Below are 16476 nucleotides of genomic sequence, written 5' to 3' on the forward strand. Positions count from 1 at the left end.
CTCTTAGATCCAACTGTTGGTTTGTCTATTAGAGAACATTAGTTCTCTGTTATGTATGTCTGTGAGAGTGTTTTCTTTGTTTCATTAGCAGGCAAAGAAATTAATCATTAGAATACACCTTCGTACCGCTTTTGAATCAGATTTTTGAAAGCTACTTACCAACTTTTTCCTTAATGACAGCTACTACACTTTATGATTGAAAGGGGGATTGTTTTTTCCCCTTTTAGTTTATGTATTCTTCAATCTCCTTTCTAGGTCGGAATAATTCTTCATTATTCCACTCTTGCTACAGTACTATGGGTGGGAGTGACAGCTCGAAATATCTATAAACAAGTCACCAAAAAAGCCAAAAGATGTCAGGATCCTGATGAACTGCCACCTCCACCAAGACCAATGCTCAGGTATTTAATATCTCTGTTCACTGTATTATGTTAAATGCTCATTACATTTAAATTGAATGAAGCATAGTCACCATAGAAAATTGCTGAGTGAATTTTGGAAAGCAAAAGAAAGGACTTGCAAGCTGGACTGCCTGGTTTTGAATACTGGCTCTGCGCCTTCCAGCTGGGAGTCCTTCATGAAGTTCTGTACCCTCTGTGTGTGTTCCTGTTTCATCTATACGGTGGAATGATCCAACTTTGTAGAGTTGTTGTGAGGAATACATGAGTTAATACGTAAAGCGCTTAAGAAAGTACTGGCCATATCATCAGCTCTGTGAAAACATTAGCTCTTTTTATGTCCTTGAGGTCATGTCATAGATTTTAATCTACTCAGGTATGTGTCCGTTTTAGTATTCTCTGCAAAAGACAAAACAGTTTTAGAGGTGTACCCTTTTTACCCATTACAATTTTGAAGAGCTGTCAGTGGATTATTGTGCTGGATGAGTAAAAATTGATCAAGGTCTCTGAGTTTATTGACGGTTAGATGCGTTCCTGACTTAGATGTGTTCTTGACGGTTAGAAGCCTTCCCACCCTTGAGTTTACAGTCTTTGAGGAGACAGACAGGTGAAGACCTGACTATTGACCGTTTAAGAACTGTGGTAGAGACACATTCTTTGAATGTGCAGAAAAAAATATCCATCAATGGGCGCAGGGCTGCAGGGTGGGGGTTGTTTGACCTCTGGCATGAACCTTCATTGATGATTAGAGCAAAAGGGAGAGGGAGCACTTCAGACATAGGTCTGTGTGGTGAGCTGAGGAACTTGGAGAAATGTACGTTGGCTGGAACCATGGTTATGACGTAGAGTAGCAGGACGTCAGGGTAAAAACTGAGTTTCAGGCCTTCGGGCGCCGTGTTAAAATGTGGGCAGCCATGGAAGACTTTTAACTGGGGGAATGTGGTCTGACTAAGTGTCTTTTTAGAAGGACAGCCATGTATTAGTCTGCAATAGAAATTGGAATACCTGAGAATAAAGAGTTGCACTGAGGGCATTAAAAGGGTCCCTCTGAGGACTGAAACCAGACAGTGGCCCAGAGGACAGACAGGACATGTATTCAAGAGACTTGAGGCATCTTCTCTAGGGTTGCTGACCAACTGAGTGTCAGAAGTGTATGGGGAAGAAAAATTCTAAGATGGTTGCAAATAGTCTCCTCTAGTGAACTAGGGAGCCTCAGCAGATGGTACTTCCATCAGCTGAGAAAATCATATAAGAAAAGTACATGAGTGGGGTGGGGTGGGTAAGCACTGGGTGGTAGGCTTCCCAGCACAGTGGTACCTCGGTTTTCGAACGTCTCCGTTGGTGAACATTTCGGTTTATGAACGCCGGAAATTTTAGGATCTATAGTATCATTAGGTAGTAAAAGTCATGCTAAATTTGCAGTTTTAGGGGTTTGATTTTAAAGGTCTGTACTGGATTAATCCATTTTGCATTACTTTCTGTGGGGAAACCATGCCTCGGTTTTCGAACGTTTCAGAGCTCTAACAGTCTTCTGGAATGGATTTCGTTCGAAAGCCAAGGTACCACTGTACTTTTTTGTGGGAAGGTGACATTTTTAGAAGTCTGGTGCTCAGCAGAGAAAATGAGCGAGACCTACTGTGGAAGGGACAGGAGACGTTTACATGTGTGGTCAGTGAAGAGAATGATCACTGGGCCATGTTAGTGGTTTAGTAGACGGGCCATGGAAAATAGAGAGAAGAGCTGAAATAGAACACCTGAGAACATAGAGGATTCTCACTCTCAGGGGAGAGTGGTTCCGTGGACAAGAAGGGGCAGCGGGAGTACTCAGAGTCACATTATAGAATGAGATCTGGCACCTCTGGCACCTGCATTAAAAGAACTGAGAGATGGTGTTTGGCTAAGAGATTGGGAGTCCTGTCCTCGAGCAGCTGTCCTTCCTGTCGGGTTCTAAGGAAAAAAACAAAGCGTTAAGTAAAGGGCAGCTTGGGCTCCAAACCATGCAGTCCCCAAATGACCTGCAGGTGCCCTCTTTGCTGTACACAGTGCAAGCTGCACCCTCTGGGACACCTTCCTGCTCCCACATCTTTGAGCTTAAGGAAGCTGCAGCAACGCACCTAAGTGGAGGGTGAGCAGGGGGCCTCCCGGAGTCTCTCCTGCCCCAAGAGTTTGTCACTGAAGGGAGAGAGAAAGACGTGGTGGTAGATCGAGGAAAATTTTACAAGACAGGAAAAATTGAACATACTGTAGGCTAAAAGGAAGAGGCAGTGGAAAAAAAGATGTAAAGCTGAAAAATGAAGGTTAATTGATAACAGGACGTCCTGGAGGTGGGCTGGGGGGAGAGTGTCAGAAAGCGATGCAGAACCTAAGATGAATTTGGGAAACGATGCCTTCTTCTCAGAGAAGAAGCAGAGGAGAACTAGTATAGCAGGAAGAAGAGGAGGGTCTCACGTGCTGGCTTCCCTGTAATGTGTGAAATATAATAGAAGACAGGGTTACGATTTTCCAGGGTAATTAGCTGTCTTTTTCAGCAACACTAATATTTAAGGATTTTAGTACCTGTGAGCACGACTAAGAAACCATGTATGGAAAAATGTATTATGAGTATTGCGTCTATCCAGCCAATTTGGGGTTTGTGGCTAAGGAAGTGGCAAATGCAGAATTAGGATTGACTGTACCCAGAGGTACTCAGCCAGGGCAGGAAGTCCCCCATTTTTCTTTCCAGAGAGCTCAAGGAAACTCCAGCCAAAACCAGGACATTTTTGTTCCCAGGACCAGCCACTGTGTGTGTCCCAGTTAGCATTTGTCTTGCTCTCCCTAGCTGGTCTGTGGGAAGGACGTGAGGAGGGGCCCGTGCTCTGTGAGGCTGCAGGGATCCAAGTGCCTTCCTTGCCTGATCTCAGGTGGCTGAGGATAAACATACACAACAGTAGCACCTCCTAGAACATGCAGGCTTAGTCAGACATTAATAAATAGTTAGTATGTCATTACGTATTTTGTTGGAACGATGGCACAGTGAAACCTTACAGTCCATTTTGGAAGGGACTAACTTTCCGATTCCCTAGCTGACTCCGAAAGAAACCAGTGCCCCTGAAAAGAAAAGGTAGGAGCTCCAGCCCTACCTGCTGTCGCTGAGTGTTACTTTGCCTGTCCACAGGGTGGCAGAAGGAGATCAGCTTTCCTCAGCTCAGAAATTTGGTAGACCTTGTGCTGTGGAGGAAACAAAATAAATCTAAACAAAAATTTGAAATGTGAAAAAAACAGTACTGCTACGGAAGCAGCCTCCAAAAGCGAGCCTTCCGTTTATCATTGGGACAGAAATGCCTTTGGCAGTACTGAGATGCTGCAATGTGTACCCCTTAACGAATGCACGATGAGCTGTTACTTCTGTCATCCCTCCTCCCAGGTTTTACCTGATCGGGGGCGGTATACCCATCATAGTTTGTGGAATCACCGCAGCAGCAAACATCAAGAATTACGGCAGTCGGCCAAGCGCGCCCTAGTGAGTAGTTTGTGTTCTCTGCGTACCTGACCCAGTTGCTTCTCTTTTAATTGCTTCCCAGGCACTAAAGTTTCTTGCAATTTTGTGAACAGTTTGTTGACATACATAGCCTCTGAGCTGGCTCACCATTTTCTTTCCTAGTTGCTGGATGGCGTGGGAACCCTCCTTGGGAGCCTTCTATGGGCCTGCCAGCTTCATCACTTTTGTGAACTGTATGTACTTTCTAAGCATATTTATTCAGTTGAAAAGGCACCCTGAGCGCAAATATGAGTTGAAGGAGCCCACCGAGGAGCAACAGAGGCTGGCGGCCAATGAAAATGGCGAAGTGAATCGTCAGGATTCCATGTCTTTGTCTCTGATTTCCACGTCAGCGTTGGAAAACGAGCACACTTTTCATTCTCAACTTTTGGGGGCCAGCCTTACTTTGCTATTATATGTTGCCTTGTGGATGTTTGGGGCCTTGGCTGTTTCTTTGTATTACCCTTTGGACTTGGTTTTCAGCTTCTTTTTCGGGGCCACGTGTTTAAGCCTCAGTGCGTTCATCGTGGCTCACCATTGTGTCAACCGGGAGGACGTTAGACTCGCGTGGATCATGACCTGCTGTCCAGGCCGGAGCTCGTACTCGGTGCAAGTCAACGTGCAGCCCCCCAACTCCAGCGGGACGAATGGAGAGGCTCCCAAATGCACCAACAGCAGCGCGGAGTCTTCGTGCACCAACAAGAGTGCGTCGAGCTTCAAAAATTCCTCCCAGGGATGCAAATTGACAAACCTGCAGGCTGCCGCAGCTCAGTGCCACACCAATTCTCTGCCTCCGAATGCCACCCCCCAGCTTGATAATAGCCTGACAGAACATTCGATGGACAATGATATCAAAATGCACGTGGCGCCTTTAGAAGTTCAGTTTCGAACAAATGTGCACCCAAGCCGCCATCATAAAAATAGAAGTAAAGGACACCGGGCAAGCCGACTCACAGTCCTCAGAGAATATGCCTACGATGTCCCCACAAGTGTGGAAGGCAGCGTGCAGAATGGCTTACCGAAAAGTCGGCCCGGCAATAACGAAGGCCACTCGAGGAGCCGGAGAGCTTACTTAGCCTATAGAGAGAGACAGTACAACCCACCCCAGCAAGACAGCAGTGATGCTTGTAGCACACTCCCCAAAAGCAGCAGAAATTTGGAAAAGCCAGTTTCAACTAGTAGTAAAAAAGATGCATTAAGGAAGCCAATTGTAGTTGAACTTGAAAGTCAGCAGAAGTCTTATGGCCTTAACTTGGCCATTCAGAATGGACCAATCAAAAGCAACGGGCAGGATGGACCCTTGCTGGGTACGGATAGCACTGGCAATGTTAGGACTGGATTATGGAAACACGAAACTACTGTGTAGCGTTGGTGGGCTTCCTGGGCAGAAATCCATACAAACTGTGATAGTCACATTCCTTTAAGCTATGAACGTGTAAAAAACAAACTGTTTACAGCCATGTTAGGGATTCAAAAGAATTTTGAATAAACTTCAAAGTTTTGGATTTGACTTATTTTATATCCCCAGTTGCTTTTTTTTTATGAATTAAAAAAAAAAAAGGGAAAGAAAAACCTCTAAAGCATTGTTTAATTGTCAAAGCACCAGCAGGACATTTTGGGAATCTGAAATGTAATTTTTTGACATTTGTAATATCTACTTAACATTTCAGACTTGTATTTAATACAATAAACAGGTGTTTGTCATTGTGTCAATCTTATATTTTTATGTTTTACAATAGAAGAATTTAGTTCTATTTTTAAGATGTTTATACATTGGGATATTTTAATGGGAGATATACATAAGTCAATTATCAGATTTTTACATAATTAGCCCTGCTGATTAGGGCATATAAAATAAAGGGCTCTTGGACTGATACATTTTATAAATATAGTTTTAAATGATACAAGGTATTAAAAAGATCTCACAGGCTGTCATTTTAAATGGAAATGCCTAAAAAGCTTTCCCTAAATTTTATTACTTTTGCCATATCACTTTGATCTTAATAATACTATTTTTGCCACTTTTGTGGCTTTTCAGTAGTTTATATTTGAGTTTGATTCTCTTATTCAGTCTTTCCTTTTTCCCAACACGTTTGTTATTCTTGAATGTAATTGGAGAGCTACCATATAAGGTTCACATTCACTTATTCTAGGTTCTTCATATTGGCTCTTATGTTTGCTGTTACTTTGTTCTTAAAGAGAGAAAGTTCCTTAGGTTTACACAAAAGTACTGATCTTTAAATTTCATTCCAATGGTAAAAACAGGTCTGATCCAAAAGTTATCACTGGTCATCGGTGCACTGTAGTCCTTACTCATCTCCAGCCCCCAGGCTCACTAGGTCCATGCATGGAACTCTTTTGAAAGTTAGACTGGCTCTGCCCTGATGCCTCTTGCCCCTCGGATAGGCAAAACAGTGCCTGAAAAGACTGGCACAGCTAAGATCTGTTTTGACAGCTTTCGAAAGGTTTAAATCAGATCAGATTCAAAAGTGTACATTCAAGAAATGGGAATAGAGTCAAGCTATCTTGATAAACCTCTTGAGAGATTTACTGCTATTTACACAGAGTAACTTTCAGACACCACAGGATCACCTATTAGAGTACAGATGTTCTTTTCATTGGATTATTGCATGAGACATAAATTATTTTGCTTTGCAATAATAAAACTGATAGTTCTACTTAAGCCTTTTTTAGGTATGTTGATGTATCTGTACAGGGTGGTGCTTAAAAATGAAAAAAACAAACTTATAAGAAATGGAGTGAATCGTTCTTATTTTTTACTGGTTTTTTAACTTTGTTGTTATTTTGCAAAACATTCCAACGTTTAACCTGTTTCTCTGACCTGTAGGTCAGTGCTACACAGGTAAAGAATTTCTTCTGCTTTTTTCTACCTCTCCACAGGAAGTGACGAATTTCCCTTCCAGAAAATGTTCACCATTCAGTAAGCATTTATTCATTTAAGCATAACTTCCTGTGGGTAACACAGAAGAGAAGCCTGGGACTGGAGTGGTGGGGCCAGGGGGAGGGGGAAGGAAAAGATGTCGAGGGGGGAGTGGCAGACTAGAAACAAACTCAAATTACTTGGAATAAAATGAAGAGTCCACTGAAAATAGAGTAGTTTGATACTCCAAGCACAGACCATGGTGAGCGATGATTTTACACATTATAGTCTTAGTATTTCATTGAATTGAAATTGGGTGTTTGTGTATAGGAAGTGAACAACACATTGCATGTCCCCCTCCCCCTCTTTCACTTATGATTTATGGTTTGTTGCTCGTTGAGGTTTCTCCATTTGTCATAGAATCATAAACTGTTAAGAGATGTTTCAGTTTTCTTAGAGGTTGACTCATTCATTTTTCTCATTTAGAAATTTTGGCAACTGAGGTCTAAAGAATTTCTGACTAGCTGAACGTGCCAGCAGGTTATGCCGCATCTAGGACCAGGACAGTGTTTCCTGATGCCGTGGTCACCAGCACCACATTTTATTGTTTCTCTGAAGACAATCACTCCTGCTCTTCACACTGTCTATTATCTGTAATTTTACCAAACTTGATTATCATCCCAGTTATTTTATTTGAGTTTCAGTTAAGGAAACACACATGATCTTTTTTTTTATTCCATGAAAGCTTTTTCGTCATGTTACACACTACAGAATGTGTATAATATGCACACACTATATACATAACTTGGTATTACATGCTAGTGTTTTATGCTGACCTGATTTTTAGGTAATTAGAAATCAGGTTTGTGTATGAGTATTTTTTTTTTTGACTAGATTTATATACATGTGTAAATGTGTAGTAACACTTCAAGTCATTAATAGGAGGTAACTAATTTTTAAATCATTTTGCATATGTAACAATGTATCTTGATTTCCATGGTCAATACATTTATATAAATAGATATACTCTCATAAACACATGACACCTTATGTATAGATGTTGACGTTTACATTGTGCTCATTATTGAGAAACAAGAATGTTAAAATATTTAGGCCTATGTGTTTCAGGAATCAAATTCCGACTGCCCAACAGATGTTGGTTGAGATTGAAAATGAGGAATTAAAAAAATGAATTGAAATCACCTGATTCAGGAATTAAAGTAAATCATCAAGAAAAGTGATTCATCCAACAGCAATCCAAATTTTTTTTAATTTTTATTTATTTATTTACTTAAAGTTTATTGGGATATAAAATTTAAAACAAATGTTAATTCTGTTTTTCTTTTCAGATTCCCAGAATTATTTAATTATCTTTGCATTCACATCAGTACTCGTATCTCAGAGATGGTTTGATTATTCTTAACTACTTAAGATAATGTTTCCCAAACTTAGTCGTTCCATTGTTTTCGTCAACTTTGTCATATTTCCCCTAACATTTATACTGTCGTGTGGATCAACTCGCTCTTTTTCATTGAAGTATAAATAATAGTCCAATACATTTATTTGTATAAATAAAGCAAAGTTGGCAAGGAGAAATTTGTAACTATTTATAAAAATCTGTCAATGCTAAAAGTCTCTGACTACATGGTATTTGGTTTTAGACAAAGATGAGATTGCAATCGGTAAGATTTGTTTAGTTTTGGTAGTAACTGTCTTGAATCTTCTGTCCAACCTACCTAGAGGCCTCCAGTCTAGAACGACGTGTTATATTGGTCATTAAAGCCAGTGGTAGGTAATATTGCGATATTGGAGACATTGGCTGATGAACACAATTCATAGGGCATGTATTCACTTGCATGTATGCTGATGTTTTCTGTCTTTCTACCTTCCTTGGTGTACCCAGTTCTGTATGCATGGAGCCCCAGACAGCCTTTGCTCACAGCGTTTTCTCGGCCTCCTTTCACTGGGGTTGCCAGTGGCTTAGCTGGATACTCAGTGTGAATTTGTAGGACGATAGTATTAAAACCCCCCATTTCTATATCAGGGATGGATGACCACCTTCACGTACAGAGCTGAATATTTAGAATTAATTACTGGCCAAAATATCATTAGTTTTTTTGTTAATTTGTGCTTCGTGCTGTTTCAAACACATATTGTCCTTCTAATTGTGTTTACCAAATTGTAGAAGAAGAGATAGTAGGTGTGTTGTGTGTGTGTGTGTGTTTTGTGTCTGTGTGTTTAATCCATTGTCTGCTGCTGCCCTCTATTTGAGAAGGTACTGATGAAGATTTTCATTAAATATTCCAAGTATTTTTGAAATGCTCGAAATATTTTCAGAAGGTTGTTCAGATGGATTTCTAACCGGGTCGTTCCAACAGTGTAAGGGATATAGCTAATCACGTCTTCAGTTTTGCAATCATGTGTTCACTCTGTCTTGGCATATAATATTGTAATGAAGGTTTGCTTGTATAGATACATGTAGCTTGTTCAAATGAGCAAATACAGATGCACAACAAGGTTGCTGGCAAAGTTTGGTGTAGTCGTGAGTACCAACTCTGGCTGAAGATTGTGTCTCAGAAGACATTCCATGTGCAAGTAATGAACTCCAGCACCAAACAGCATGTTTTGTTATCAATATTCATTCCTTTATAAAACAGTACAAATGGTAATTTAGTGATTAACAATTTTCCCTGCCCCCTTTTTTTTTAAGTCTGGGTAAACTGACTTTTCAACAATGCAGCATTGTAGGGGCTTGACACAATAAAAGTTTCTTGCTGAAGTAGTGGTCTCACGTGTGTTCCTAGCCTGGCAGCTCTCCCCAGGGGTTCTCACTCAAGTTTCTGCCATTTTGTATCTCTGCCCTTCTCCAGCTCCTTTCTCAGAACGTGGAGGATACTACATTGGGAGAGTTGTACAGATGAGGCCTGCAGATGGTATATGTCATTTCTACCCATAATGCATTGGCCTGAGCACATGTGTGGCCACACCTAACTGCAAAGGAAACTGGGAAATGTAGTCTAGCTGTGTGTCCTCGAAGGGAAGGTGAGCTGTTTTGGTGAACAAATAACCAGACTGCCACAAGGTTAGATTCTATGCATGAAGAACAACGAGCTTTATTCCCACCTAGTTACACTTTTAAAATCTTAGTTTTAAGCATTGATCCATTATCGGTTCCTAACAACAATGCTAAATTTCATGTCAGTTTGCAAGTTTTGTGATAGCACGTTGAAAACAGTTCAGTAAATATGTGGAAATTCAATATTCCTTCTTCTGATCTATGTCCTTAATCTCATTTTTAGATGATTATATTGGAAGTCTCATTTCCTAAAGAGTAAATGTATTCACAATTGTGCAGTCAACCTCCAGAGTTTTTTGGACTTGCAAGAATGAAACTATACCCATTAAACAACTCCCCATTCCACCCTGCCCCTGCCCCAGCCCTAGCAGCTACTTTTCTACTTTGTATCTATAAATTTGACTGTTCTAGATACCTCATGTAAGTGGAATCATACATACAGTAACTTTTTATTTGATTGGCTTACTCCACTTAGCATAATGACCTAAGGGTTCATCTGTGTTGTAGTATGTGTCAGAATTCCCTTTCTTTTTAAAAAGGCTGAGTTCTGTTATATGTGTAGTCTGTTATATATGTAGTTTCTTTATCCATTCATCTGCCAGTGGATATTTGAACTGCTGCTACCTTTTGGCTTTTGTGAATAATACTACTATGAAAATAAGTACAAATATCACTTTGAGACCTTGTCTTCAACTCTTTGAATATATATCTAGAAGCAGAATTGCGGGATCAAATGGCCCTTGTAGTTTTAATTTTTTGAGGAACCACTATACTATTTCATAGGGGCTGCACCATTTTCCATTCTCACCAACTGTCTATAGGGTTCAAATTTCTTCACGTTCGTCACCAACACTTGTTATTTCTATATTTTGTTTGGTAATAGCCTTTCTAATGGGTATGAGGTGATATATCTCATTTTGATTTTGACTTACATTTTGCTAATAATGAGTGATATTGAGCATCTGTGTCATATGTGTGTTGGCCATTTATATATCTTCCTGTTTTCGGGGGGTACCCTGCTGGTTTTCTTTAGCATTTTAAAAGGGATTTTTAAACTGTTTCCTTTTCTAAAGTATACAGTTAGAGCCATACATTTCCCTGTGAACATTATTTGAAAATAATGAAGACCATAAAAATGAGCCATCTAAACCTTGTAACTAAATGTGAATACCTTTGTGTTGTTTTTTTCCTTGTTTGTTTATTTTGAGAAAATGGTAGGCCACCTGTATTTACTCTAGAGTACAGTGAAAAACTATCTTATTATTTAAAGTTTATTCATTATTTCTGTTCATAGCCCTTCCACCAAGATTACCTCACCTGCTTACATTTCCTAACTCCTCATTTTGATAGTTTTTTCTTCTTCCATGCCACTAGAAATTTCTGGGGATGAATTCTGTGTGATAAAGATGCCTGAAGGGCTCGCATTTGAGGAGATGTTGCATGAGAGACTCCTCATTGTAGGCAGAACACTGAAAATATCTTGCTACATGGTACAATTCCAACCGTGTTTCTAAAGATATTTAGATCATCTCTCACATAGAATATTCTCTGAAATAGCTTAGCTTTGTGAAAAGTGGAAGAAAACCGTGTAGCTTTAGAATTATAATCAACAACCAGAGGAAACTTTAAAAGACTGACTGGTTTGAGTCATGTAGGTTATTCATTGCAACTGAGAAGTTCCTGACATTGAATGTGAACCGTGTTTGGTAAGTGGTGTTTATGTGAGATTTCCAGGCATTGCACCGACTAGGGTTAAAATCACAAGCTACGACCATGACAGACCTGGAAGGCTGGTTCTGTTGACTGAAGGAGTTGGCTCTTGAGATCCATATAGAGACAGGACAGAAGGCCTCGGTGCCCAGGGAGGCAAGGATTTGCAGCCAAGATGACTGCATAAAGCAGAGTCTTCAGTGGGCTCCATCCACGGGAAGAAATCCACCCACATTTAGGGATAGTGAACAGGGAAGTTTATTAGCCATGACTGGGCTCTGCTTTGTCTGCTATGCAAGTTTATAACCACATGGGTTTGGTGTTTAAATTTTTGCTGCCGGTATCCTTTTATAACTATCCCCAACCAGAGAGGATGGCATAAAATGTGGCCTTGCTAGGTTTCACTTCTGCTGACAGAATACAACCCTGAGTGTACTCATTGCCAGCGATCTATAGGATTTCTGTGCCCAACGTCAAGAGTCTTTTAGGTATTCAGCATTTCTCTCTCCAAACACTTGGAATGACCTGCTATAGTTGTCTTTCTTGCGCCCTTCCATCTCCCACTCATCTACATGAATGTCATTCATGCAGTGTGATCTCTTATTCCAGGAATAGGTACATGACCCAAACCAGAGAAGCAGCCTCTTCCCTGGAAATTTGAACTAAGAAGTCTTCTGTTCAGTTGATTGATAATTTAAAGACCCAGAATCCTTTGCCTGTCATATATTCTGCCATATAACTCTGCAGCAAGAAAGAGTGTTGTAGAAAACCAGAGGGAGTAGACAAGAAACAGTCCTAAAGCCTTTTAAACTCAGTGCCTGAGTTTAGAAATCTGATCTAGCTGCAATTTCTTCCTGTGAGTTCTTTGCCATACACTCTATCCTTGAAACTTCCCCAATCTGCTTTTTTTGGTTGAAGCTATAGTTTTCTGTTACATCCCAAAAGAGTTCAAACTAATATACCAAGAGAACCTTCATCTCGTGTTTTGTTTTGTTGTTTTGTTTTATTTTGTTTTGTTTTGTTTGGTGTGTTCTCAGAAATTAGACAACTCTGATTTGACGGAATGTTTTATGGAAGAAACACTCCAGATCTATAAATCAAATGCTGCTATTCCAATTTTGGGTAAAATTTCTTCATTCATTTTTATCATTTGGGTCAACAGTGTAATAATAATGTGAATACAATTTATGGTACCAGTATTTTGTGGATTTTTATAAATGATTTTAGCCATTACACTATTAGAGGTTCAAGAATGAAAGAATGAAAAAATTCATTTCATTAGGCAAAATAGAGTATGCCAACATCATGTACCAACCACATTTAATGTGTTGAAGGTGAGGCTTGCTCTCCAGCTAAAATTATTCTTTTCCATGTGAACAGAAGATTGGTTGAGTGATAGTTAGTAATTCAAGAAGGAACAGTAAAACTGTGACGGAAAGCTCTTCAGAAGCAAAAATACTGTCCTAAAAATATTTTTGTGTTCTGTAGAATGTTACTCATTTAATATTCACCTTTGAACATTGAAATTCTTTGTGACTCATCAAATGCATTTTTTTCTGTCACAAAATAGAAGACACGCTTTATTTAAGAAGTTAACAATTCATGAAAATCTATTTATAATTTCAGGTTTTAACTTTAGGCAAATAGTTATTACACAAGGTCTGACAATTAGGTTCACGAACTCATCCTAGAAAAAGTGCTACATACTCCTAACTCATTGCTGAATATCACTACTGTCACCTTCGAAGTACCCCCCTTGGGAAGCTATGTACTGATGCCAGTGCCTAGTCCACCCTTCAAAGCAATTTTGGAACTTTTTCTGGAACGGCCATCAGAACTGTTGTATTACCCTTGATGTCCTGAATGTCATCAAATGTCTTCCTTTCAATATTTCCTTTATCTTTGGGTAAAGAAAGAAGTCATTGGGGCCCACATCAGGTGAGTAAAGAGGGTGTTCCAATACAGTTACTTGTTTACTGGCTAAAAACTCCCTCGTAGTGTTGTGTGAGCTGGTGCATTGTTGTGATGCAAAAACCATGAATTGTTGGTGAAAAGTTCAAGTCGTTTTCGTGTAACTTTTTCACGTAGCCTTTTCAGCACTTCCAAATAGTAAACTTGGTTAACTGTTTGTCCATTTGGTACAAATTCATAATAAATAATCCCTCTGATATCAAAAAAGGTTAGCAACATCATTTTGACTCCTGATTTGGACTGATGGAAATTTTTTGGTCATGGAGAACTGGCTGACTTCCATTGTGCACTTTGACACTTTGTTTCAGGGTCGTATTTGTACAGCCATGTTTCATCATCAGTGATAACATGGCCCTAAACATCATCTTGTCTCTCCAAAAGGTCTTGGCAAACTTCTGCTCTCCTTTGCTTTTGTTCATTGGTGAGCTCCTTCAGGACCATTTTTGCGCACACCTTTCTCATGCCAAGATTTTCAGTTAAGATTTTCTTAACTGTTTCTCTATCGATATTGACTTGATTGCTATGCTTCTCAGTCAGCCAACGATTTTGATGCACACTTCAACAAATTTTTGCAATGTTTTCGTCAGTTGTGCTTGTTACTGGCTGCCCTGACCTCTCTTCATGAGTGGCACGTTCTCTCCCCGCAGAAAAACACTTAATCCATTTGTATCCTGCCGTTTTCTTCATTACTCTATCCCCATAAACTTGGATTAACATGTCCCTGATTTCACTTCCACTCTTGCCAAGTTTAACAAGAAATTTAATGTTTGTTTGTTGCTCTAATTCAAGCTTAGTCATTCTCACGATGGCACACAAAAACACGCAACAACAATAATGAACGCCACTCAACAAGACACCACCACACGTCGACAGGAACACAGCTGAGACACTTGATATACCAAGGTTGTGAAACCTTCCTGAGCTGTTTGTACAGTGCTGCCAATGTAAGCGCACGGTGGAAAGTTCACAAACTTAAAATTGTCAGACCTCGTACACAGGATGGAACTTTCCCTGCCTCAGTTTCAACTAAGATGCCAATTCTATGACTATCAGGATATGAGTGGAGTGAAAGCCTCATGTGCAAATTTTATAAAAGAAACGTAAAAAGAACCTGTTCCACAACTCTGTGCCTGACCGACTAAGGGTCAAAGAAGAGGTCAGACTTTTGTGAAGGGGACTGAGGAAGAGAGATCTTTGGAGAAGCCTTTGCCATCCTTGGGGAAAGAGTGAAGTGGTCCTTTTTTTTCTCGAGGCTGATGGGAGGGAATCCCATGAGGAGACTGGGACAGCTACCCTGTGTTCTTTGAAATTGAGGCGTCATGAACTAAGGTCCAACTCATTGCCACCCCATTCCCCAGAAATATAGAAGACAAGATGTCATTAAAATAGCGCCCTCCTTCCCCCACCCCCCCGCAAAGATATCTACCCCCTAATCCTTGGAACCAGTGAATATGTCACTTCACATGGCAAACAGGACTTTGCAGATTTAAGGATCTTGTGATGAGGAGGTTAGCCTGGATAATCAAGTGGGCCCAATAGAATCACAAGGATCCTTTTGAAAGAGGCAGGAAAGTCAGAGTCAGAGCTGTGATGACAGAAGCAGAGGTCAGAGGAGTGTCACATAAGCTAATGAATGTGGGTCATCTCTAGGACCTGGAAAAGGTAATAAATGGTTCTCCGTTTCTTCAGAGCCTTCAGAAGTAACACAGCCCTACCACGACCTTGATTTTAGCTCAGTGAAACTGATTTTGGACATCTGACCTCCAAATAATAAATTTGTGATAAATTGTTTTGGTAATAAACTAGTACATCGGCTAGTGCTTTGGTGACGGAGCTCAGAGAGTGTTGCTGCTGTGATGGTGATGTAGGTTGACAAGCACAGAATGTGGGGAGAAGGATAGATGAGCATTTTCCATGGGCCAGATATGGACCTCACAGGAGAGGGTGTGGAACAGTTTTTCGTGAGGTCTACCCAACAGTGCCCTCTGGAGAACCCGGTAGGTCTCACCAGGAAGAGTCTGGAGCTATGCCATTGACTTCCTGTTGTTAAGGATGGAATTCCAAATGACTATAAGCATCCATCTATGTCAAGGAAACTGGAGCAGAATAGGACCAAACGAATACAAGGCCAACGTATAGTAGTTCAAGTCAATTAAAATTTTTCTTGCCCCTTTCCCCAACATGTCAGTTCTGACAGAAGCTAAAGCCACCTTCAGATATATGGGTGGGGATAGAAAAGATGCACAAATGGAGAGCTGACCACCCCTTTTCTATTGCAAGCTTTAAAGTATAGTAGTTCCAACAACCTAGAAGAGAGTAGAATAGTGGACACTAAAGCAAGTTTATAGCTTTATCTTGAACTGGACTTTCTAATTAAGAATTTATAATCGTGTAAAGGGACCATAGAACCTTATAGAATTTTCTTCTGGGGAGTATTTTTGTCTCTCACTGAATAAAGTATAAACAGACAGTAGGGGACAAAACACAGTTATACTTCTTGAATTTGATGAATGTTTTCAAACGTGAAAAATTGGAAATAGTATAAATTCCTCTGTTGTGGACTGAATTGTGTCCCCCAAATTCATACATCGAAGCTCTAACCCCCAGTGTGACTGTATTTGGAAATGGGGCTTCTAGGATATAATTAAGGTTAAATGAGGTCCTAAGGATGGAGTCCTAGTCCATCAGGACTTGGTGGCCTTATAACAAGAGGAAGAGAATGGTCTCTCTCCACACGCACACACCGAGGAAGGCCACATGAGGACACAGCGAGACAGTGACTGTTTACAAGCCAGGAAGAGAACTCACCAGAAGATAATCATGCTGGCAACCTGATCTCAGACTTCTAGCCTCCAGAATTTTAAGAAAATAACTTGTTTAAGCCACCCAGTCGGGTGTTTTGTTATGGCAAGGTGAGCAAATG

General features: G+C 40.3%; 1 protein-coding gene across 2 annotated transcripts in view; it reads left to right on the forward strand.

The window, feature by feature from the left end:
* ADGRA3 (adhesion G protein-coupled receptor A3) overlaps positions 1 to 5628 on the forward strand; it is a 114374-nt gene extending 108746 nt beyond the window's left edge. For both annotated transcript variants that reach the window (XM_033106605.1, XM_033106606.1), the window contains 3 exons: positions 256 to 401; positions 3802 to 3897; positions 4039 to 5628. In XM_033106605.1, coding sequence (XP_032962496.1) covers positions 256 to 401; positions 3802 to 3897; positions 4039 to 5281 — 1485 coding nt within the window. In that variant the 3' untranslated portion in view covers positions 5282 to 5628. The remainder of the gene's footprint in view (positions 1 to 255; positions 402 to 3801; positions 3898 to 4038) is intronic.
* The last annotated feature ends 10848 nt before the right edge of the window (positions 5629 to 16476 follow it).

Source organism: Rhinolophus ferrumequinum, chromosome 5, assembly GCF_004115265.2.
Source record: "Rhinolophus ferrumequinum isolate MPI-CBG mRhiFer1 chromosome 5, mRhiFer1_v1.p, whole genome shotgun sequence".
In the NCBI taxonomy this organism is placed as follows: domain Eukaryota; kingdom Metazoa; phylum Chordata; class Mammalia; order Chiroptera; family Rhinolophidae; genus Rhinolophus; species Rhinolophus ferrumequinum.